The 26,837-nt window shown below is 33.6% G+C and overlaps 1 protein-coding gene across 1 annotated transcript in view; it reads right to left on the bottom strand.

The window, feature by feature from the left end:
* PDGFC (platelet derived growth factor C) overlaps positions 1–26,837 on the bottom strand; it is a 174,742-nt gene that overhangs the window by 74,544 nt on the left and 73,361 nt on the right. Inside the window, exon 2 of the mRNA XM_090288991.1 lies at positions 8,290–8,485. Coding sequence (XP_090145117.1) covers positions 8,290–8,485 — 196 coding nt within the window. The remainder of the gene's footprint in view (positions 1–8,289; positions 8,486–26,837) is intronic.

The following is a 26,837-nucleotide window of genomic DNA, read 5'->3' as shown; positions in this document are numbered from 1 at the left end:
CTGAACTAGCTTGCTTGTTCAAACCGAGGGACTGAGATGGAGAGCTGCAGACAGAAAGGTCAAGAAGTAGATAAAGTTTTTGAAGTCAGTGCATGTGGTTTCTGGGGAGAAAGGAGTAGGGGGTTAAATCAGCTGCCACATGGGGAAACGGTCTGTGTGTCGGCAGACGCCGAGCATCGTGTACTTAAGATTTGAAAACTCATTCAAATGTTTCCGAGGGCTTGAAATAACTATGAGAAATAACTCTTTTTGTGGAAAAAATATCTTTGGGCAGTAAAGTTTCAAAATGTATTGCCAGCAGCACACACTGACTCAAAAAAAAAAAAAAAAAGTTTGGTTCCATTGCATTTTAGGAATTCTTCATGGTTTTGAGTCATACAGTGAAGAGTTTGAAAATAACAACAACAAAAAAAATCAACCCCCAGCTGAGCACCTGATGAATTTCTAAGCAGTGACATATCTGTCATATTACACTTAACTTAAAAGAAGAAGATTCTTCTTAGCTCAAAAAATAGAAAGAGATGGGGCCAAGTAAGACACAGGTAATATGTTACATAACTCACTCAGAGAAGGTGTGCAGTGACAGGACAATGAACAAGACTATGTTACAGTAGTGGCATTTCCAGAAAATTGCCTTTATGTAACTGATTGTAATTTGGAGTTTATCAAAATTTTAAGAAGGTATCATTTAAAACTAATAACAAATTAAAAATGGATTGTAACCCAAAGGATCATGTATGAGTCAACAGCTTAGGAAATCGGAAGTGATTCTTCTTCAAAAGAAATAGAAAAAATTATAGTATTTTAAACCTTAATATTTTCAAAGTACTTTTATAACAATATTACCTGTTTGGAAGAAGGCAAAACAAATGTTAGTGTCTACACAGCCATTCAGTGTTAAAAAAGACTTAAATCTTCACCCAATGCCTCTCCCCATTATATTATATTTTAAGCCTATAATGGTAAAGCAGGCCAAGTTATTACACCAAGGCCATATAGCTAGTAGTAAATGACAGAAGTGAACCTGAAACTTGTGAGGCATTCCAGGCCTGTGTTCTTCCTAGTGAGTTAAACTCTTTCATATAAGTTGCCAAGTCATCCTAAAAAAATCTAAGTGATCAGTATGGTACCCGGAGCAAAAGCACAATTGAATATTCTCACTTCCCAAATTAGCACTGGTTCCCTTCACTATCTGAAAGTGCAGAGTTGCTATTATGAAACCTAATGTAAGCTGAAATTGCATAAGCAAGAAAGCAATTACCAGTAATTTATATGGAAAAATTCTGAGCATTCCCAGGCCCCAAATTTAATATATACACAATGTCTTTATTTCATTCCCCACAATGGAAACTCTTAATTAGCCTAACACCTTAGAAGTTTTCTTGGTCTTTTTTGATACCTTCAGACACATCTTGCTCACGAATGTACAAATGCAATTTGAGATAAAGCTCGGATGCCCACAGACACAGTTCAGAGCTATAACAGCTTTATGCTGAGATGCTGAGTGTAGTTCCCAGGGCAGGAGCTTGGAGGTTTGCCACAGCTGCTTGGTTTGCATGCTGCCTCTGTAACACTTGCTGGAAAACAGATGCTGAACACTATTTTTGCTGTTTTTCATAAATGCAGAAATCCTCTTCAGATTTCTTTCAGTTAGCAAAAACAGGTACTAATGTAGGTCTTTCATAAAAAGCAAAGTGGGGCAACACAGACTTTTAAAAAGCAGGGGACACCTGTAGTTACCCACCTGTAGTTACTCATCGCCCACCTCTGAGTGAATACCTATGAATACACAGAAGTTCTGCCAATGGTTCTTAAGCCATGAAATGTCTTATGTAAGCACCCATCATAACCAACACTCAGTTTCAGCTAATCTCGTAGGCCAGTTATAGTCACCACAAACCCTCACCTTAAAGCACTGCAATACATTAAGATATGGTTCTCTTGATCTGACTTAATGAAATGTTAAGTTGAAGTGAGGTCCTTATCATACCATTTTTCTTTAAATATTTTAATCCAATAAAAGAACTTTCTCCTTGATTTCTATGAGAAGTTCTTTATTCTTTGTCTTTTTTAAGTTTTACTGAATGATAATTAGTTACATCTAGTTTCACAGAATTAGTCAACTGGGACTCAGTTATGCTATGTTACCTGAGTAAACATGGAATAGAGACACATTTTGTATCATATGCATGTTCATATGTATGAACAATATTGCCAAGGAGGAAAGCAAGGTGGTCCTTAATGACCATTCTGTACTTTCACATGTGAACCAGATGCAATCAAATCATTTAAGCTTAACTTGGAAGGGTTTTGCTAAATATATTAATTTAAAACAATTTCATCATCACCTAGAAATAAATCCTAAGTCAGCATCTGCCAGCATTATGAATACCAGAGGAGGTAGCCTATTTAAAATAAAGATCAACTTCTTTAGAAGACAGGCTGGTCCATAAAAAGAGCCGGTTTCTGAACAGAGTCTAGCTCTCCAAGATTCAGTGCCAGGTGAATTGAGGAATGTGTATTATTTGAAAGCTCACATAGCAAAATATTATTAACATAATGTTGGAGATATAACTGTATAAAACACTGAAGCTGAGAAAAGAAAGACTAATGCAGAATTATTAACGTAAATTTAAAACTTGTACATTTATGTCCTTTATTATTGAATAGTGCTCTATTGCTCTTGCTTGGTTTTTCTTTTCTGATAAAATGATATTAATAGATAACTAGCTAGCTAGCTAGCTAATAGTATGGGTATTTCTTTGGTCCTAGAATTTGTTTCAAAAATTGTGCCAGTTGGACAACCTAAAGAAGAGATCTCATCACCACCCCAGTGAGAGTAAGGCAACAAAGGAAAATAAAGGCATGACCCAAGAACAGCATCATGATATTCTCCAGATCCTCAAAAAGTACAAACTGTGAAACTCTTTTTGAATCAATGTGGGAAAGTTATCTCTGGGTAATAACCGAACAGTGAAAGTGGGAAAAGAAAGGCAAACAAGACAGGGCAATATTGGGAGGTAGAGGAGGAAAGAATAAGATATAAGAAAAAAGGTAAAATTCTCCTGAGAGACGAACACTGGGTGAACCAGGCATGAGTTTTGGGAGTTGCAGGGTACATTCCTTCTCTACTTGAAATGTTGACTTTGAACATTTCAAAACATAAAACTAAAACATCTCATTAGTCAAGGGCAGAGTTGCTTGATCTCAGATTTGGTCAGATCCCCACCCTTCATTTTAAGCCCTCTTGGGAAGATTTTTGGGAAGATTTTTTTTTTTTTTTACATTACAAAAGTAGTTGCTACAGAAGTCAAAGGATAACAAAACTATAAATTATGCCACTGAACTAACTACACTCAAGAGTTGCTGAAAAGGGCACTGGCAAAATCTTTACTCTAAGGAGAACTTTATTCTGTAGCTAAAGTGCAGGTAGAAGAAAAAAACACTTTAAGTGTGAATCTGAAAGCTGCACTTCCGCTCCTTTTGGACCTTGTCATCAATAGTGAACATTGTTATTTTTCTACCATCCACACCTCTTCCTCTTTCTGGGGAAAATAAAAAAATTTTTTCTGGCTTTTAGGGACAATTTCTCCAGTAATCACAGTTTATCACTTGGCTTCAAGATGGGCATATGACCCAAACCTTGACAAGAATAGTAACATAGATTCTAGCCCCTGACCCCTGTAGTAACTGGTCCAGGGATGGAGATTTAGCTCAAATCAGGCCAACCAAATCTTTATCAAGAACTTTCATAGGAAAAGTTCCTTTCTCCTTCAAAGATTGCAAGTGCTAAACTCTTGGCACTTCTGTGGCTTTCTCTGCCATTTTATGAAGACAAAATGATTGAGAATGAGGTCAACCACAGGGAAGTATGTCTATAGAGAAGTATGTATATAGAGGTAGAGAAAAAGCAACAGAGAGGTGATGACATCATTCAGAACCTGAATAAAGACTACTCTTGAAATATTTAGTAACATAACCCAAACATTTCCTTTTAAAGCTTGTTACACTCACTGGTTAATTTTGAAACTAAGAGTCTTAAAGTTACACTTCCTTGTCTAAATCTCACCCTCTTTCAATTTATGCCACTATCTATTAGGGAAATATTTTGTTAAGGCACAGCTATAGCTGAATTGTAATATTTCTAGACTTGGTGCAATACTGGTCTGTAACATCTGCTCTTCTTGAAGCTCATGTAAACCTGGGCTAACCTTCAGAGGAAAGAGGAAGGTCGTCTGTTCTCTTTAATATAATGACCAATTAACATTCTAAGTTATTCCTTGGGTTGTCTAATAGAAATACTTCTAATGTCAGAAATGTTGAAACTGATCATTTTGTTTTTTCCTTAACTTGTCCCTTGGGGCAAAAGAGAATGTAATTTTGAAATAAAAATACTGGGATACCTGTAGGGTTTTTTTTTTTTTTTTTTTTGCACACACATGCGTGGGTACCCACAGACCCACCACACACACAGAGTGTTAACAACTAAACGGGTAATTGTAAAAGGGCAATCTGCTCTCTGTTACTGGATCAATCACAAAAGAATTATTTAGGCAGAGTATAAGTCTGAAGAAATATTTATATTGTGTTTGAGAAATAATAAAATTCCCCCAAATATTTCAACTGTCTTCAAACTCTCCTCCAATATATTCTGCATGCTTCTATCAGTAGTCTCGTCCTAAAAATAAACCAGTATATGACCCTGTCCTGCAACAAAATCCTTAGCCACTTTTTTTTCTTGGAAATGTTAGCTTCTAACAGCATAAGAAAGGAAGTCCAAATCAATCAGCTTAGTATTCAGAGTTCTTAACAACTTGATCCATTTCATCAGTACAGCTTTACCCCTTACGTCACTGCCAATGCATCTCATGCTCCAGGGAAACTCATTGTCTGCAAATTATTCCATACTCACCCCACCTGTAGTCGAGCTCTGTCTGGAGTGCTTATTCATCTTTAGTCCACCTATTATTTTTTTTTAACTAACTTATACTGAGAATTCATTAGGTGCTGGTCAGCTACTAAACTCTTACCTATTCTTTGAGGCCTAACACACATTGTATTCCCATACTTCCCAAATTATAAGCAATCTTTCTACACTTTAATACCTACATCACTTTTAGTTATAACAGAGGACTCTGGCAGACACTACTCTTTACATACACAGCTACAATGCACCCTCCCTTTCTTCCTTAAAACAGAAGTGACTGGTTGACATAATCAATCTGCATGCACTTGGATACAGATGGGGCCTTAAAAAGCCTGAGGGATACATAATGAATTCCAAAGCCAATCCGGTCTCCCTTTTCCTTGCCAATGGCTGAGGTACGCATCCCACAGAGAGTAGCTGTATCACCATCCATGACACCAGGTGCACCTTTTTATCTGGTCTTACAGTAAGGTTCCACAGTCTACCTTAAAAAGGGACTGATGACTCATGGACATGGACAATGGGGAGGGATATGATTGTGGGAGAAGGGGTGACCTGGGTGGGGGGGAGCAATGGGGAGAAAATGGGACAACTGTAATTGAAAAACCAAAAAATAAAATAAAATAAATTTTTAAAAAAAAGGAGGGAACTGATGTTTTTTGCTTAACCCATTTTTTTTCTTGCCGTCATGCACAGGACCAAAATTCTGCATTCAAGTCCAACACCCGGTTGCTTATTCTCAGGCCCAGTTCTGTACATTCAGGTTGAGAATTAATACATAAGGACAGGGCTTCATGTGATACCTTTGGTTCTCTCAGGGCTAAAATTTGATAACTCCTGCCAATCAGCGACGGGTGCTGCCCTTTCTTTCCCTCAGTTCTTGCAGGGGAGGGACTCATGACAATATTTATCTTGGAAAATAAATTTTTATTACACACTTGTGGGTCTCCAAGGTCACTATAAGCTGACTGAACAATAATTGTCTTCCTTTATTTCAGTTGTTTGGTCAAGCAACTAAGGAATATTTTAAAATAGTTTTCATTAAACAGTGTTTCCTCATATCACCCACAACCTGTAATGACTTTGTAAAATTGATATAAGAAACCTATGCTATCCTTGAAAGCTATATCTACTAGAGTAAAACAAAGACAATGACTATTTGAGTTTCTGAGGTCTGCTTGGCAGAGTAATTTTATCCACTCCCAATTCTCCAAAATAAATTAATAACAATTATTTAAAGACCACTACTGGTAAGATACACAGTTATGATATAAGCTAGAAAATGGTCAACAAAGCTATCGAAATATAATCAGTTACAGTAATAACTGAACTCTGTATTTACCATAGCCTGGGATTGCTGGGATTTTATTTTATTTTCCTGTTTACTGGTCTGTCTGCCCCTTTACCCAGACTGAACTGCAGGAGGGCCCGAGCCCTTTCTACCCACTGCTATCACCCTGTTACCTCCCACAGCGCTCATGCTAAAGAAGCGCTCGTTGAATGTAAGAGTAAATACATGAGAAAACACTATTGCAAAATTAATTCTGTTATAAACAGCAAGAAGAGAAGAAAATGTCCAAACAATTTTTTAATTTAAAAAAATTAATAATTTTTGATCACCTTAAATTCTAACTAGCAAAGTATCTCCATTTCATTTAGCATATTTAGCATTTCTATAAATTATTTTTTAAAATTTTCTCATTCGACTGGTTATGCTATATTTAAATTGTACAGATTGATTAATCCATCCTTTTTCAAATGCTGTCTCTTATGATCTTTTTCTTTTGTAAAACATTAAACACAATGAAAAGATTCTTTACTTCAGAAGAGGAAAAAACAAAAAAGTTAAAAAGCAGTGTTCCACCAAAGACACCATATGTCACTACCATCAGAAGCCTTGGAGAAGACACAATCAGTAAATAATGAGTAAGCTACAACTGTGTCAAACAGAGGACTAAAATCCTAATAATACATTCACGCCCGACTTTTCCTTCTGGAGAAAGAGGCACAAGCAAGTGTTAATACTCAGGCTACTGCTATTGCTGCAATATGGTCCTTTGTTTCTGATCCCAGAGTCTCCTGTCTTCTATCAGGATCCATGAAATAGTAGTAGGCTAACTTGCTAATTTGCAAGTAGGACAAAATCTTAAACCTTTCACAATTTGACAACATCATGAATCCTATATATGAAAAGACAAGAGGTGCAGTATACTCGTATAGCATTGTGAAAAAGTATCCAATATGGGTGGCAGGGAAAACGGATTTCAGCATTGGTTTAGGTATAAAATAGCAATGATATCTAGGACAGCTGCTTTACTTGTCTGTGCCTCTATAGGTGCTAGGACAGCTTCTGCTCTCAAAGTCTAAGATTATAGATGTAAGAAAATATAACATGAAATGCATAGTTGCAGATGAAGAAATGTGAAAAAAATCTAACCATGTAAATGTTAAAGATACAAATTGTGATGACAGAAAGTACAAAGTTTATTTCATCTGCATTGAAATATTTATCTGTGATCTACCATAAAATGAAAATTCTCTTTTAACTTGTATATCAAAGAAAAAATAAAGGACCCCACAAAGAAGCTCAAGGAAAATATTTTTATGATATACAAATGCCACTGAAGTGAAAAATCTTCAATAAGACCACCCAACCTTGACACGTGTATTCACATAGGATTTAAAGAGTAATATTTGTATGACATACAGTAGGTGGTCTTTTGCGTGGATGAAATACTCCAACTGACTTTGCTTCATGAATGCTTCTAGGAGAATAACGATAAATTTCTACCAGCCAAACCATAATGTTAGCCTAAATTTCTAATTTGCTTTCAGAACTGTACTTTCTTTGTGTGTGATGAAATATTTAAACCTCTTCATACTATGTGTGTGTATTATCCACATGTGTACTTATGAATACTCGATACTATGGGTAATATGTACCTATAGATACGGATTCTTCTTTTAATAGCTTATTATTTATTTTATCAATTTGGTTATCAAGAAGCTCAAATGTAAAATTTTTAGCACTAATGGTAACATGTATTCTAGTACAACTTCATTCTTTTACTTGGCTTTTTATTCTCTACTCCTTATTTTAAATTGTTTTACTCTGTATGTATATTGTACCATAAACTACTTTAAATTATTTTTTAAAGTACATAGAAACTAATTACTGCATATGTATGTGTAAAAATTCTAATTTAAAATGAAACATAGCTTAAATAAGGTAGTATATTTCTTGGATCACAAGCAAAAAAAGAACAAAAGATGCCATTTAAAATTACATCATCAAGATGAAGCGACTTGAAAGACGGTAACAGTTGCTACAACCTGTTGGAATTTCAAGCATGATAACTTACTTGCATATGTCATCTTCTGGGTCTTCAAGCCCAAATCTTTCATCAAATGTGAGTTGTATCCATACATTTTCCTCTACTGCTACTAATCTCCATACCAAGACCATATTTCTTGGATAAGTATGAGGAAACTTGGGGCTGTGGATACTTCCATTAGTAGACACAGTAATAACTCTCTCATGCTGGGGATCTTGTACTCCTAAAACAAAAGCATAGGCATAGACTTATATTTAGAACAGACATTTCAAAAAGTATGGGTTTCAAAATGTTTTTTTAATCATCCACATTTACCCCTCAAAAGTGTTGGATATGCTTTACATAATATAAATTAAGTACCACTCTTTTCAGAATTTATCCAGAAAAAAAAGAGATTATTTTAACACTGTTGAGTAAAAACCTGTGTTTATATTTATATTTCAAAGAAATTAGCCTTTTAAAATCCAATTACTAAAATTTCAAACATCCAATTCTTTTGAGTCCCTAAAATCACAATAAAGTTAACACCTTAATCTCTAAGACCTTATCAAATATGAGTCATATCAGAAGAAAAAGAAACTTGATATAACTCTAGTTTTAAAAATACAAATTAGATTGACATCCCCTAATCATGATTAGGTTAGATAACTTTGAGCTCATTGAAACATAGATCATCTCTCTGAGCCTAACCTAGTAAGGTTAACCCCTAAAAGAAGCTGGGTCCCTCCTAAACTGAGACAAATTTGAAGTGTGAAAGAGATTCAACAGAAGGAAGATTCTTTTTTGTGGAGGGGGCAGTGTGCCAAGGGATGTGAAAAGCCTCCAGAAGCTAAAGGCAGTCTAAGGCTGACACAAGCAAGGAAATGGAACCTCAGCCCTAAAACCTCAAAGAGCCTGAAGGAGCTTGGAAGCACACTCCTTGACAGCCTCCAGAAAGAATCAATTTCAGCCTTGTTAATCTCTGAGCAAGAACCTAGTCACACAGTGCCCAGACTTCTGATCTATGGAGCCAAGAATAAATAAGGTACATCTTAAACTGTTAATTATGGTAATTTCTTACATATGATTAGAAAATGAATACATCTTCTCTTGGGCACAAGGCTGTTTGGATGGCAAGTTATTTCTTTTTGTCTCTGTTCTTTAGCAGCAGTTACAACAAAAGCAGCAACTTTTCATTCAGTATTTGTTAGTCAAAATTCATTACTGCACCCTGATAAAGTGTAATTTAAGAATATTACTCAAAGAAACTTCTTGGATTTAAAAGACAATATCAAGAGTCACATATTAGAAGGGTCATGTTATTAAGGTTAAAGAATAACCTTTTTGATGGTTAAAATGCCCAAAATAATTTTAACAAGTTTATTTATGATTCTTAAAGCAGTTTTTAATTCTCTTAAACAGTTATTTCAACCATCAGTTTGGTAAATATTATTTTATATTTTCCAACATAATTAGGAAGACAAAGTAAAGATAAATATAAAGAAGACCTTTGAATATACCCAGTGCACCTTATGGGGAACACCATCATATTAGTAAAATATGCTTTAAGTGCCTAAATGTGTGCCTAACCTTGTCCTAAGCAGAGTAACCTACACAGAAATATGTTCCCTCTTACTGGATGATAATATTGATACTGCTGTTGGGTATATTAACATATATGAAATGATAAATAACTCTTCACGTACATTATTTAGCACCAGTATATCTCCTAAGAAGACAGAGAATCTATCAATTTAAATAATTTTTCCCAAAGTGATATGTTATTAAGAAAATAACAATAATTTACTATTAAATTTAATTGATAAATTGTTTTTAAAGATTTCTTTTAAAAACAAGATATTTCCCCACTTTCTAAATTTTCTTCCAGTAATCTACATATTTCAAAATGTGTTTACAGCAGTAGCTTATATCAAAGGTCCTTCTTATTTTACAACTAATATTTTTAATGAATATGAATTAATTTTTCCAATCAGGTTTATGAAAACATAATATTTGCCCCATTTTGTCTCAAAATAAATGCTTTATAATCCCAAATCACTCTTTACAAATACAGCAATGTATACTCTTTCATATGCAATCTAGAAAACTAAATAGTTATTAAAACATATGAATTCTATTTTTATATCTTCAGTCAAAAAGTCATATAATGTATATACTTAAATTGTTTATATAATCTTTCCTTTATAATTCCCAATTTCATTAAACTAAAACTAAATATATTTTATAGATTGAAAATCTAGACTTTACTTGTGGTAAAAGAATTGTAAATTTCCTAAGTTTAACTGCTGCTCCCAAAAGTTCATTTCAAAATGCAATGAGGTTTGCCACCAAACACATATGATTTGCACAACTGTCAAAGTTTTATATAAATCTCAAACAACTACCCTATAATCGAAAAGAAAAAACAAATAAACATTAAGTTCTACCAAATTAAGACTCTGCATTTATAGCTCAGTTGTTTAAAAAAATCATCTTTTCAAACACATAACTTACTGGTGTTTTAGGGATGAGCTTATTACATATTCTGTAACTATTTTAATGAATGTCTGCTTTTTCTATATCCAATAAACAGTACACACAAAGAAAATAACAATGAAATAAAACAATCGTTTGTAGTCAAATCAATAAAATATTTATAGCATGCTGTTTTCTATGTATCCTAAGCAAGAATAAAGTATTCATCAGATGAATTTAGCATGAAAATGAAAATGCGTACAAAAACTACATTTTTAAAATTATACACTATTTCATATTATCCTGAACATGGCTTTTAAGCTGGAAGTATTAAAAACTAAAATGAAACAAAAATAGAAAGAGAAAAGAAGGGATATTAATGATACAAATACTATAAAATTATTGATTATATATGTACACATATACAATTCAACTATATAGAATCATTGTATACCCATATGTATTCAATAAGTTAAGAATTAAAATCAAAATAATTTCCTAATGTTTGTAATGCTGTTAGTCCCTTTGAAGCTACCTGTATTACAAATAAAAGAGGGGAGGAATAAGAGGATCATAAAAACAATAAAATAGCAATAACTGAAAATTCTCTGCTATTAATAAAGATAACACTAAAAAAGAGCTTTCTGGATTTTAGAAAGATAACTCATGCATTTCCTTCTCTATTCTAATTTGTAAGTTGATTTTTACAGGAGAGACCTGTAATACTAAGAGTTAGATGAAAAGAAATGAGTCTCCAATCTTGGCTTAGTTTTAGTGTGCTGAAAAATTCTAGTTCCTGATTCACATAGGCAAGACTGTACTGACATGACACGCATAAACCGACAGACTTCACAGATGTTCTGTGATATATTTGATGTTTTACTTTCAAATATCTCCCCTGGCTGGTTTGGCTCAGTGGATTGAGCGTCGGCCTGCGAGCTAAGTGTTGCTGGTTCGATCTTCCAGTCAGGGCACATCAGAGAAGGAAAACTCTGACTCCAAAAAACCTCCGCTGCCTTGCGGCATACCTCTTCAGGGGAAAGGCTAAGGGAGTAAACCCCTACAGAAAATCCGGAGCCGGAGTCCCTAAGGCGGTTTGACGTTGTAGTCAACACGGGCAACTCCTGCGGCGCACCTGAAGCCAAGCTGTATTGACTCCGTCTTTCCCTTGGACCCTTCAGCTGCGAAGAGAGGGGGGGTCTGCTGCATGGGCAACAGCAGACCCTCCATATCACCCTGCCCAGGCTCTGTAGCTTCAGCTTCACTGGAGAGGACACTCCAGCGTCATCGCAAGATGTCGATTCAACACGGGAGGAGACAGATACCGTGTCACTCCCGAGTCGGACTGCACAGCCATTCTTGGCGGTGCAGATAGACTTTCTTAAGAAGCTACACCATCGTCTCTCGAGACAGACGGCTGCTGACGACGACGACTTTCAAATATATGTTAATTTCAAATTATGTATAAAAAGGCATTTCTGTAATAGTCAGTTGCATCTATTTTCAAATAGTTACTTGACAAATACACATATTCATTAGTCTTATTTGTGCTTTGCTCTGCTCACTGTTTTTCCTCCTGTGATAATTCTTCTTTATCCTTGGCTTACTGCTTTGTTTATAATTGCTGTTTCTATTTCCACCCTCATTAACTCTCAATGAACAAATTTCACTTTTAGCAATAGTTAAAATCATATGACCTCTACATGTAAAAGCTAGTTTTACTGCTTCCATGGTTGGCACTTTCTGCCTAGAAAATCAAGAGCAATCTCATGATAATTTTCTTTGATTTCATAGGGGGAAGATATACTTGAGCTCCACAGAGCAAACAAATATCTTTCCATAAATTCCATATGATACAGGAGTGTCCCATTTTCATGTTTAATATTTTAAATTATGACTATTAATATAAAAGTCTAATATACTAGATAGAAAATTCAGACCCTATCAACTCAAACTCTATTTATGGTAATACCTTAAAAACAATGGTAAAATTTTAAAAAAGATAATCAACAAAGTTAGTGTTGTTTACCTCAATCTGTTTACAAATTACATAAAAAATAAAATAAGGGATTTCTATATTCAGTAAACCATAAAACAACATATTTAAGATGTATTCAACTAAGATTCTTGAATTTATCACTGAAGATAATCATTGTATTCTTTCAATGGAATGAATACTCAAAAATCATATTGAGAATCTATTAATTTTCACGCACTGTTCCATGTGCTTGGGACATCAAAAACAACAAAGCCTTGTCCTCTTAATATGACAACTTGTGGGACTTTAACTGAGTATCATTACTCAACTAAGTATACTAATAAACTAATATTCAACTATCAAAACCCACTTCAGATGTTGCCTAGTTTGCATTGCCATTCCAAATTCCTGTATACATTCCTTTAGGACCACATATTTTAATCATAATGTATGGGTTGATCTTTCCTTCTTTTCTACCACACTATAAATTTCCTAGAAGACAAAGCTGTTTTTATTGAAATCCATAACCAGTATCTTGCGCTGTGCTCAGCACATGGTACTACTTCATACATTGCGACAGTAGAAAGAAACTTGATATCCCAGAACATAGAAGAAAACAATTTTATGTATTATTTTAAAATTTTATCCTTAATTCCTAAATTTCCAGAGACTATCCATATAAAGAGATTTTATAATTTTTTACAAGGGGGGACCTCCCAAAAAACTGAATTACCTTCTGGAGGGAGGGCCCCTTATAGTACAGGCTTTCCCTGCTAGGTTAAGTTTTCTAGTGTACCAGCTGGCATTGTTGTGAGAGGCTGCCTTCAACTTCAGTAAATTTTTTTGAAGACTCAATGCATTGCCCATTTTGTGATGGGTGATTTACAAGTGCAGCTGCCCACACCATGCTGAGTGCTCAGCAGTTTTTGACCAAGAATAACATGACCCCCATGCCTCACCCTCCCTATTCACCTGCTCTTGCCCAGAGCAACCTTTTTTTTCTTTTTCCCAGTAGAAAACAGTCCTCAAAGGAAAACATTTTGTCAATGTGAAAGAGGTGAGACAAAAAAACAGCAAAGGCACTAAAAGGCATCAAAATTAACAAGTTCGAATGAAGTCTCTTAATTTGCATTTGATATCTTACTCAAAATTTATCTGTTATAACCTACATATATTTTTCAGCTTAAGGTGATAGGTATTACAGTACTCAATGAAATTTGCCATTTTCTTAACATGCTTGCTTATTTTTATTATTTATTTTATTTTTTATTTTTAGAGCAATATAAAGGAAGGGAGAAAGAGAGGGAGAGAAACATCAATGTGTGGTTGTCTCTTGTGTGTCCCCAACTGGAGACCTGACCAACAACCCAGGCATGTGCCCTGACTGGGAATTGAACCAGCAACCTTTCAGTTCACAGGCCAGTGCTCAATCCACTGAGCCACACCAGAGAGAGTGCTTGCTTATTTTTTAAAAATAGAACATGTTCTATAATTATGACACATTTTAAGAATGCCAAGTTATAGTCATTATTTTATCTTAACTATTAAATATAAATCAATTGGTGATAAAATTTGCTATTTTAGGTAAAACATTTGATATTATTTATATTTTATAAACTAGATATAGTCACAAACCACTTTAAAGTTCAATGAAATGATAATTGTATAAATTATCTACCTTAATAATTATAAATCAGTATATATGTGAAGGAGAAACATTGTCCATCACATCCTGTCTAATTTAAATACAATGAAAGAAAAAAATTATTATCAGGTATCAAGTTTTTCTGATGTCAGTGAACAGGAGATTGCTATGCCAAATAATGCAAAATTGGCCATATAAATAAGGATTCCATTTTCACAAAGATCAACTTGATTAAGCAAGAAGCACTGCTTTTAAGGCAGTAATTCTAAATTTCTGATTTCCTTCCACAGGTTGATTTAAAAAAGAGCAGTTTTATAAGAATAAAAATTCCTTTACCTGATACTGTCTTTAACCAAGGTTTGAATTTATTATCTATCTATCTATCTATCTATCTATCTATCTATCTATCTATCTATCTATCCATCTATCTATCTACTGAGAAAAAGAAGAAGTTAGCCACTAGCCTCCTGTCTATGAGCAATGAGAAGGAAAACGAACTGTGTTCAGGAGCTTGAAAGCAAACCTTTCATATGCAATAAAAGAAGGTTAGGACAGTGAGCATATTCCCAGCAGCCCTCATCACCACTGTGCAACAGCCACTGAATAAAGAAAGGCAGGATTGATCCTACGCAGAAGTATGCTTGGAAACTCAGCATAAGTCTATTCCCCTCACTGCATGATTGGCTCTAGTAGACCAATCAGAGTGAATCCAGTGGCTCCCCTCCTCCCCCAATAGTTGGGAACTATACCATTTTGTGTGCGGGAGTAAAAGGTCCAAAACTTCTGTAGCCGTTAAGCCATCATAGTAGAATCCAGTCTGGTGCAAAAGTCAATGCACAGAAGTAGGCAGATAGATAGTAATATTGAAAAAAGGAGCTGCATCCCAGCTCAAACTGCACAATAAACTCATTCCATTTCTGGCTTTCTCAGGTACATGACTAAATAAATCACTTTTACTATATTTAAGTCAATTAGAGTTTGTTTTTGTTTTTTTTATACATACCACCAAAATCGTTTATATGGTGAGCATATTTGGGTTTGCCTGGGGTGGCCTTAGTTTAGACCTGTTAGCCTGGTGTGATTGTTATTAGTGTTCCCTTTCATGTTCTAAAATACCTGAATTGGCATAATAACAAATAAAGTAAATAAGATCTATCAAAATCTTCTGGTATTGAAACATGAGATACAGAAATGGTAAAGATTGAACTGCATGGTACTTTAGCCTTAAGGTACTGGTAAAAATAACCTATTTTTGTTTTATACAATAGGATATAACATGTTAACTGGAGGCTCAGTTATGGAAGACAGACTGGCAATAATCTTCTTACCTTTTATGCTATAGGATAAATAGCCAAGTATATTAAACACAAAATCTTAAAGCCTTTATCACATACAAATTAGTAATGAATATAATAGTATACACACAATTACACATATTACCATAGTGAAATATGTTTAGGCAATACTATTATTTTTTATTCTATGTTAAATTGTGCATTATTTTTGGTACCACAAGAAAACAAAACCAGAATGTAGAATAGAGATAAATCAGGAGTAATTCATGTCACAAAAGAAGCATTCACTTTAAAGATTCACTATGGATTCCATTTTCAATATATATTCAGCTCTCTTGTTAAATTAAAACTATTATTCAGTGTAGAAAGCTTACATAAGATAATAAGAGCTCTGAAATATTCTAAGTAACAAAATATACTTGTATGCAATATTATGATGATAAAAACTGGCTAATGTCATTAAGTACAAATTCATAGTATATAATCTTTAGTCAAAAAAATAAGCTTATTTAAGAAAAAATATGTTTAGTAAAAAATCTCATCTGTTTTGGAGACTAACATCTGTCAATATTTTATCTGCACAGGACATATAAGTTACAACATTCAAGTTGGAATTTACTAGCACTTTCAAATATGGTAGCTACTTATTTCTTTGTAAGAGCACATAATGTCTAGATATAGTTTTGACATTTTAATAGAAAGATGTTTAAAATTCATCCAGGAAAATAATAGCAAAAACGTAATCGATACAAACCTACTATTACAGAGAAAAGTACAAAGAGGCCACTAGTTTATGCTTTCAATGAATATTTAAAATATGTTTAAATTTTCCTTTTAGGTTAACCTCTGAAATAGGCAAAATAAATAATTTCCGAGGTACAATAACATAGAAATACATTTATTTCAATCTTAATATATTCAGCAATCATAAGTGCTGAAAATGATTTTCCTGCTTCCTACTTATATCTAATATTTTATGTTCAAAAGTGAATTTATGTGTAATGAGCCTATGAATTTCTTATGAATAATATTCAGAGATAGAAAAAATAATTTGGTCACTTCTACACAAATTATGTTCTCCTAGTTTATGTTTTAAGTGTTATTAAATGCTGTAAATTAATAATCAAGTATTTGCTTTTTCATAAGCAATATCTGAGATTTATAAGTTACATTTGTAGCAAAACTTTTGGTTTCAGTAGTCAGTTCACATAACAGAATCAGGAACACATAAAGCTCAATTATAGTGGGACATGATTGTCCTTATAGGCTTGATTAAATATAAATATGTGTAGGAATGTTTTAACCATTCTGTCCTGCTGCAAAAAAAATCACCCTCCCTTCCCCGAACTCTCAGCTCAATGACGCTTGTCAATCTTAACATAATATTAAAATATGAATAAAATACGAGGCTTTTAAGAGAAATGAAAGCCAGAAAGTATTAGTAAAATAAAATTTTGGTGGAAAAAATAAGTTGCTTAAATTTTATTTCTGAAAAAATGTTTCTATTTTTAATAATGAGAATGAGAATACTTAATCATGCCAAGCTATTTCACCTTAGCTGACATTATTTTGTCATATAGCTGGTCTATTTTAAAAGAGTAAATAAGCATCAACATGAAGCTGGTTAAGTATACTCTATTTTTGAATTGGTTTGAATATATCCGTTAGCAGAATTCTTTAGCAACAGCTAGCTTTAAGACACAGTTTTAAAAATCAAACCAGAGATCCAGAGACAAGAGGTCTAAAAAGAGAGGTTGAAACATAGGATGGGACAGATTCCAAAAGATCATACTTGCATTCACATAAGGACTGAATTGAACTTTACGAAGTCCACCGAAAGTTTGTCTAATACCTCCTTGTCACTAGTTGCTCTAACGTTACTCAACATAAGTCAAAAATATCTACTTCACTACTGTCTGATCTTAGTGAAGACTTCGAGAATATATCTGTCAGATTGGACATTGTCAGATGCCACACGATTTGAGAATCCTTCGTTATGGTATTTGCACTGTTTACGTGAGTGTAATCCCTCAGCCAGCACACGGACCAGCTGCATTTGTGACCTCCCAGCAAGTGAGCAGACCTGTTTGAACAGAGCATTTCCGTGGAAATTCTTGCTCATGAAATCCAGTTTTGATGTTGAAAACTCTCACCTAAGTTTCCTATAAAGCCCCCCATTTCTCTTCTGAAAGACAGAGAATATATACATGTTGTCCCCCCAAATGGAATAAAGATAAGGAAACAAATGACCAGGGGGTGAGAAGGAGCAGGAGAAACTAACGGGAAGAAAGTACGAATTAAATTATAAATTAAACTTCATTGCAGCAAGTATAACAATACTAATTATCTTGGAAAAGGGTACTACTCTTATTCTCAATTTGAGGCAGGGCTTTTTAAAGAAAAAATATGCATAATATAAGCCTTAAAAACAACTATACTAATAATTTAAACTACGTGATTTAAATTTACAGTAATTTCTGCACACCCTAAACCTTCCAAATATTTATTTTATAACAGTTATCATACTTCACTATTTGCTTGCAATGTTATATTATTGTTAAAAATCAACCAAAACAAAAGATTTGTTGTGGGAGGCGAAATACCAAGAAACAAAACAAAACAAAACAATTCCTGATATAAATATGTATTAAGACTTTACTCATTAATTAATGAGAAATATTTATTCATTACTATATGCCAAGACAAAATACTTATAAATGAAGAAGGAAAAATAAAAGGCTAAGAAATGCCAGAATAATCAATTACACTTTAAGGAACATACTTCTACTCTCTTTACACCATAAGTCAAAATAAAATGCCAGGGGAAATTGCCGTAACATATCAGAGAATACAAAAATGAGACTAGGCATATTTCAATACATATACTACAGTTTGAAGATCACTAGGAATACAAAAAGCACTGAAGTATTGGAACAACTAAATAAAAAATTAAAAGCACAAGGACAGAAAAGACTCTCATGGTGAAAGGAAGGCATTTGAGTCTACACTTGTTCATGCTGAACAATCAGATAAGACTTCTTACCACCTAGACAAATTCTCAACTCTAATATGATTCATGATACCAACCTTAAGTATGTGAAATTACATTAGAGTGTATGATAAGAAAAGTTTAAAAATTCAGAGTAAATAAAAATATATGTTTTGCTTACCTTTTAAATGTTCTTTCTCCTCTTTTCTATGCCAGTCCAGATGCTTGGGTATAGTTCCTCCCTGCCAGTAGATGGAGATAGTAAAATTGAGTCTTTTGGTGACCTCAAATCCTAATCTAGGTGGTTCAGAATCTTCAATTTCAGATTTTGGAAGTAAAAAAAATTTTTTGAATGATTGAAAATACACATAAAGCTTGTAAAAATGATTATCTGAATCAAACTTTAATTCATGGTCATTGATACCAATTTTTAAGAAAGAGGGTCTTGGCTGGCATAGAAAAAAATAAAAGAAAGAGCATTATTTTGTAGAATATATTCCCTTGACTCTTCATTCTTCCCTGATTTCAACAAATATATATTGAGTATCTACTCAAAATTGTAGGTTACTGGCAAGATTCTTTTATACAGTTATCTAGTTAATGTTTTTTAACAACCCTGTGAAGTAGTAATTGTTATCCCCAAACATCTTGTTCCAGAATCTATATTTTTAAAAGATCCATATGGTGAGCCCACACTTGCTTGCCAAGTTTTTGAAGTCCTCCTGGTGTTCAGTTAATGGCTTCTCAAATTTAGGGAGAATTTATTTCTTCCTCCTACTGATAAAGAGACCTTGAAGTTGTTGAAAACTCGTTTGCCACTAGTAAAAACCGATTTTGTTTAATTTTATTTCAAACAGCTACCCAAGAGGAAATTCAAAAGACTAAGGGGAAGCTATTCTACAGAGGTTAACTAGATCATCTGAAATAAAATGGGGTTCAAGAGTAGTGTCGCATGAAATTGTTTTTCTTTTAGAAATTATACCCTTCAGAACAAATACATAGGAATAAGCATTAAAATTTGTGATTACTTATAATGGATTATAAAATAATAAAACTATCATTTTATAAAGCTAACAGAGTACTTCTTAAAAAAATAAAAAAGCAAACACTAAGAACATTCAAAACTGAATTGAATGTTGATGAATTATAAAATAATTGGTTCCACTCTTCTCATTTTAAGAAAACCTTTGAAATTTTAATTAAATGGAATCTATCTCTTATAAATTCCAATATTCCCGGTAGTCATGGTAGATGACTTGATTTCAACAAACAAACTGGGCATACAACTACTTTAGGAAAGGGCATACAACTATCTAAATAAGAGCAATATGACTTTGTTCAATAAGGACTGAATGAAATAAATTGCTCTTTTATTCAGTCATCTTAATCACCCTGCCAAATGAATACACTAATATTTATATACCTCTCTACAGCTGTAATGATTTTCAGCTTACAAAACACTTTCTTACACATGTTTTTCCTGTTATCACAACAACATTAAAAACCAAATGTATGATGCAAACTTCATAATTGTGAGTTGACTGTCATAGTAAATTGACCATAAAATTTCTTGTCCAAACCAATTCACTTATAAGAAAAGAAGAAGGTGGTATTATTGTGTCAGGACAGCAGACATAAATCATGATGGTCCCCAGAAAACTTGAACATATGGTTACCCTAATGACAAATAACAAGGTTAAGCTTCAATCCAGATTTTTTTAGTCTAAATCCTATTCTTTTTCTACTACATTGCATGACTCCAGGAAGTCTTTCAGCCTGGATACGTGTGATTAATTTTTAAGTGCATATGTTCCTGTTGGCATCCTTACTGAACTTAGACCAGGGAGTAGAACTTTTTCTTTGTTTTCATAAATGTGGTAATATCTATTACATTTAAAGTGCTTTATTTCAAGATAGGTTAAAACAACAACAGCAGGTTTGTTGTTTTTGTAGTGCTTACAAAAATCCTAATAAGTTTTCCAGTTTAACTGCATTTTAATGGCCTATTTGTGAGGTGTTTCTAATACCACCATTGAAGCAGCAGACATTTCTACCAATTACTACACGTTTGCTGGATTCTAACTTCATCTCACTACTTGGAACAGTAGGGTTGACATTAGTTCTACTTCTAGTTGTAAACATTCTTCCAGAATTTGGTACTTCTTAAAAATGATAAATTCCATATTAATTTAGAGATGATAAGAGATCTTTTCAAATATGTTCAATGATTAAGGTTAAAAGATATGGAAAAATAAAACTGCACTAAAAGTAAAAACTGCTTATCCTTCACAGTAAATGCAAGTCTCGCACATCTATTTGTTTATTTACTTGGTTATTTATTCTTTAAAATTCCTGAGTGTAATTTAATTAAAAAGCTTTGAATGATCATGCATTCTGCCTAACTTTTTGCTCTGTTTTTCTCTCATTGCTTGCTTTTTATTATTGTATTCTCCAAAGCATAACACAGAACATTGCCCATAACAGACAGTAAGTAATTGACTGGCTCAGTTTAGGAATACGGTGCACATTTCACCTGCAACCATAGTACACAGAAAGCTTAGTAGATAAAAAGGATGACATACGGGTTGACTCCTGGCCTGTTATTGCTTTCTGAAGACCACTGGCTTAAAAACTGACCAAAATCCCTCACATTATACGCAAAGATACCAGCAACCTATTTCAATGTCATCAAATATGTGTCTGTGAAATTTTAAATTATTTTAAGTTCATGTTTGAAATTACTTCACCATGATTAAAAAATCAAAAGTCAAGTACTACTGCAGGTCCTCAAATAATGCCCTCAAATAACATCATTTCATTTGATGTCATTTCACTATAATGCTGATAAGGGAGAAAAATGATTCCTTGTTGGGACCACTGTCTGTGTGGTTTATAAACTTACTTTAGTTAGCTTTATGTTTTAGTTATTCTGCGCCAGATGAGAGGTATAGAAGGTAATGTTAGAATTGATTAAAAGTGTTATGGATGGTGGGATAATACAGTAGCATTATTATGCTACAGAGTACTCCAGTAGGATGGTCTGGGCAGAAGAATTATAATGATGTAGGAAGTTTTTAAGACAAACACAAACCTTGACATGATTTGTGAAATAATGTCTATAATCCTTTGGCCTTTTATAATTGCTCCAATTATAAAACTAGGCTTCTTTAGAATTCCTCAAGTATGTTAAACTTCTGAACCTAGTATTTAGAAGTAAGAGCTATTTTTTGATCCTTTTAAGCCAATGGCTTGAGAAAGTTTTGAGAATCTGATGAAAGGTATGGAAGCTCAAACCAGAAAATTATATATCTAAATACATGCTCATAGTGTTCACACAATGGCATGCAATTGTAGAGTATTCATCCAGCCCACAGAAACTATCTGTGAACCATTTTATCTATGAAACCATGGGGAAGAACAATTTCTCCAAAAATAACTTGTCCATTATAAAGCAAAACAAACAATGAATTTTTCATTCCATGATCAGATGGTTGACAGGGCTATTTTGGTAAAATAACATCAGAGTAAAACAGTAACCAATTTAGAAATCAGGAAATAAAAAAGAAGTGCATTCTGAAAGATTAACTTGAAATTTGGAGTTGAAATACTCATATAATCAAATTATATATACAATGTATATATATATATAAAGAAATATAATGATAACATTTCACATACTTTCAAATGCAATTCTCTAAAAGTCTTTAATTATTTTCTGGGGAAAAATGTATCTAATGTGTGTACTTTAGAACGATCTAAGAATTCTTTACATTTGCTAAAAAATAATGTCTTTCGTGAAGAAAATGTTAGAGATCTGTTATCAAAAAATGTATATGCAACGAAACATAGCAGATAATTTCCACGGCACTCCCGTATTTCCAAGGATTTATTTATCTTAATAGTTTTTCAGTGCAACCCTTGAGCACCAGAAGTGGGCTAGAAACTATCGGTCACTCACATGAACTACCTTACAGCAAACCCGCGAGGAAGACCGAATCGTCACCAGTCCAGTAAGGACAAGCCTTCTAACTAGATTAAGACATCACCAAACCGCAGGCCTGGAGGGATAACAAGGCTGCTCCCTTAGGTGGCAATAGTGCCCTGAGGGTGACTAGTAGCTGCAGGGTGTGTAGTTTTAAATGGGCCGTGGTTCTCTCGAGTCAGATAGCAAACAACACACGAGATTTGATCCTTGTTCTTTTGTGACTGAATTGATAGTGATTTTTTTTCCAGATGATACTTAGGACAACATTAAAAATGTCCCTCTTTGTTTTTTTTTCCTCAGCAAAAAACCCCTTCTGATCAGGTGGAAAAGCAGTGGTAACACAAGGATTGCCTATGTTGCTATTTTGGGCTCTTGAAGAACTATTAATAATAATGTAATTAAAATATTTTCCCAGACTTTGTACTTCATAAAGGAAATTTTAAAAACATTTTAAAAGATATGCTCAATTTATAAAATTGACTGTATTTTATATAACTGTAACATTAAAGTCTCCCAACAGTAAACATAATATTCCTCTGTTCAGTTGTTTATATTGTATGTATTTTTTTTTCTTTTTAAGACTGTTTAAATCCCAAAAATAGCTACTGAAAATAGAGGAACCAGCATAAGCCTTCCCATGACAATCAATTAGCAATGTCCATCCCACTGGGCCCCTGTCAACTGGAAAATGCCAATATCAGATTCATGACAACATCCCAAAGCCAAATTCAAGGGTAAGAAACAAAAACTGCTGCAGAGTGGAAAAATAACCACTGCTATGTACATCAAAAGTGTCAAAATGCTAACACTCTAAATCTTGCTTCCCTCACCCATCACCCAAAGAACACCTTTAATACTTTTTCTGGCACTAAGCTACTTTAAGTCACATTCATAACCTTTAACAGTTCACCTACTATTTCAGTCACATTTTAATTACCTTTACAAAGACCTGGCACACGGTTTTAGATGAATTAAAAGGTTATCAATTTTGCACATCACTTAAAGTTGTTTCTTAGTACAGGTGACCCTCAAACAACACAGGTTTGAACTGTGTGGGTTCACTTACATGTGGATTTTTTCCAATAAGAATATAGTTGGCTCTCCCTATCCTGGGTTTTGCATCCATAGACTCCAACACCCATGAGTGGAAAACAGTATTTTTCATCCACATTTGGGAATCCGCAGATGGGAAAGACCCATTGTTTGCAGACTTCTACTCCATTTTTTACAAAGGACTTAAGAACAGACAGATTTTGTTATCTGAGGCCCGTGGTCCTGGGACTAATCCCCCACAGATAACAAGCAATGACAATAGTTATGATTTGGGGGAGTCAAGTTATATGCAGATGTTTGATCGTGCATGAGTGTTGGTGTGCTAAACTCTGCACTGTTCAAGAGTCAACTGTACTTAGAACTCCTTGAAATCATCTTATATAACACACGTTTGCTTTACTGCCCTTCTCTGTCTTTCCGAAGGTAAGTTCCTTGAAAGCAGGAATCTTGTATGTATTGTTCCTTCTGCATTTCCCACAACTACAATAGTGCGTTGCTGATATAAATTGTACAATGTATATTTGTTGAATCGATAAATTAATGTTGTCTAATGATATGCTTTTAAAGTAATTATGTAATAGCCAAACTGTCTTAACTGCTTTATAATTTTGCAAACTTTTTTATCCATAAAGAAGATACCAGAAGAACCGGATCATAACTGGAAGCCAGTAACAAATTAGAAGCATTGCCTAAACAAAAATGGTTGACTTCCCTATTTCAGTCTCCACCTATTTCCTCTTCCCTTCACTTTTTTCTACAAATTAATTTCACTTTAACAAGCCTTTTTTTCCTCCTATTTTACCTTAATTAAATTATATTTTTCTCTCCTTCCAACTCCTACCCATTTAACTCACTCAAAGGAATTTCATTAGAACTAAAGTGTGAAGCATTTTCAAGATAGACAATATTTCATAGTGTTATAAAACCACAATGCTGAAGTGAACTTAAAGAAATTGTTTGTCTTAAATCTTAAATGAAAAGATGAGCACATGACATATTATTATCTTCTACTTCTAAAATAGTTTCCTTTTGAGTATTCTATCTCAGTGAAATTAACTCTTCTTCATAATCTTCCTGAAGGGGTTATCCCTGTTGTATTTAAAAGGCTTTTATCCTCTTCACCTATAAATAAATCAGTATTATAAAATTGTTTCCACAAAGCTTATGAATTTAAACCATTTTCAAAAAAAGAATAAGTGCTCCAAAAGTCTGTTCAATGCCTATGCAGTCAATGGGTAAACACCATGAAAATAGGGAAACCCTTTTTTAAGAGCCATTTCCTAAAGGTAACTAAGTGACTTTCTCACCAGTATTTATTCACACAGTATTCTAAAGCTTAACCCAACTTTAATGCAACTGACTTGTACATTATATCTCGCTCTAGTTAAATGACCAAAAAAACACCACCACCACCAGAAAATAAAAAAACTATACTTTGTAAAACTGTTGGAAGTTTTCATTAAAAAAATGTACAAAGAAAATGATAAAGGTAAAAAGATATCGAAAACTCTGAGTGCTGAGTAATTTAAAATACTAAAAGTAAATGTGAAGAGAAAAATCTTGTAGGTAAACAGAAGGACAATTCCCAAGCAGGAGCTTTTTTATGTACAGTGTACGGTGCAAACCGCTCAGTTTGTAGTAGCAGCTGTAACTTCTCTTAAGTGGAAGCCAACATAGGGGTTTTAGTCAGCTTATGATGGCAGGTGTGCAAGAAACTCCTTGCAAATATTAACATTAAAACAGAGACAAAATGGCAGGAGCTGAAACAATCTGGGCAAATTACAGATGAACTTTCCTAAAAAAAGGACTAGATTTAAAAATATTTTCCAGGCAAAGGCTGGATTTCAAGAGAACAAACAAGAAATCACAAGGATGCAGTGAGTCTAACCAAAAAGTTACTGTGCCATTCTGAGTTTGGGGTTTATAAATTTGTACCATTATTTGGACATAAGTAATGGTACAGCCATAATAAAAACTTAAAATGAATAAAGAAATTTACTCTGTTAATGAGCCATACACAAGAGACCTCATCTTTAGTACTTACTCTCAGCTATTTAAAGCTTTTAATCATTTTTGCTCAATATGTACAAATTTATATACTTTTTATGAACTAAATATAAAGTGTGCTTAAAATATTAAATTCAAGTGCAAATGAGTTTAGACAGACTCAGGAAATAATTTACTAAGTAGAATAAACTGCCCAGAATATACTGCTTGAGTACTTCAGATATGAGCTTAAATGAAAACTATTTAAAAATTATTCCAAAATTAATGGACTCTGGATTATTTATAAAAGTTATAGGCTAGGCTGTTACATATAAGTATTATTATGAATAAATATTAGAATCCTGATCATATCTTGTACACAAAAAGATATCAACCAGATATGTTGATTTCACACCTAGAATTTTGTACAATACTACTGCCTATTATAAAACTCCGAAGGTTATATATCAAATAATTTTTCTAATAAATCTACACATTGTTGGGTTCCCAAGAATTCAGAGTCATATTTTAAAGGAGAATGCTGATAAATTAAAGGACAAACATAAAAAAATTCTAACCTAAGATTACAAAAATAGACCTCTTAAGAAAAACCACACATAAGATCACTAAAACTCTAATTTACCACTAGAGATGAAAAATACGTTTTACCCACTCTGATTATAACTGGACCACTTTAACACAAGTCACAGCTACTGTCATTTACTGTGCTTATTTTATACATCATAATGTGATAATATACTGAAATTTATGTGTACACATATATACATATATAAATGTATACATATGCACACAGATCATTAAACTCAAATGTAAAACAATAGGGCACAGGTGTGCATTTCTGGGTAAGAAGAGCAATGAGTCTATGTCCAGGAAAAAATGCATATTAAACTAGATCTCTAAATCCAAAAAACTGATGAAGGATTTTTTTTTTCTAGCACATACATTAGCAAACATTATTGGTGGTATCGCTTTGATGCATTCCAATCGGAATACCCTGTTGACTCAGGGCTTCAAAGGGCCAGCCAGAGTCTGACTTCTCGCACAAAGCTCCTAGACCTATAGCACGCAATGATCTCATCTTGTCTGAATGCCTGAGACACATCTGTCAGATGCACACATTTTGCGGTTTAAGCTTATAGGCCTTCAGTGTTTTCAATTGAAGGATATGT

Source organism: Furipterus horrens, unplaced genomic scaffold (genome assembly GCF_987537825.1).
Source record: "Furipterus horrens unplaced genomic scaffold, mFurHor1.1.pri manual_scaffold_10, whole genome shotgun sequence".
In the NCBI taxonomy this organism is placed as follows: Eukaryota; Metazoa; Chordata; class Mammalia; order Chiroptera; family Furipteridae; genus Furipterus; species Furipterus horrens.
The sequence above is the reverse complement of the archived record's forward strand: the minus strand, read 5'-3'. Positions and strand labels throughout refer to the sequence as shown.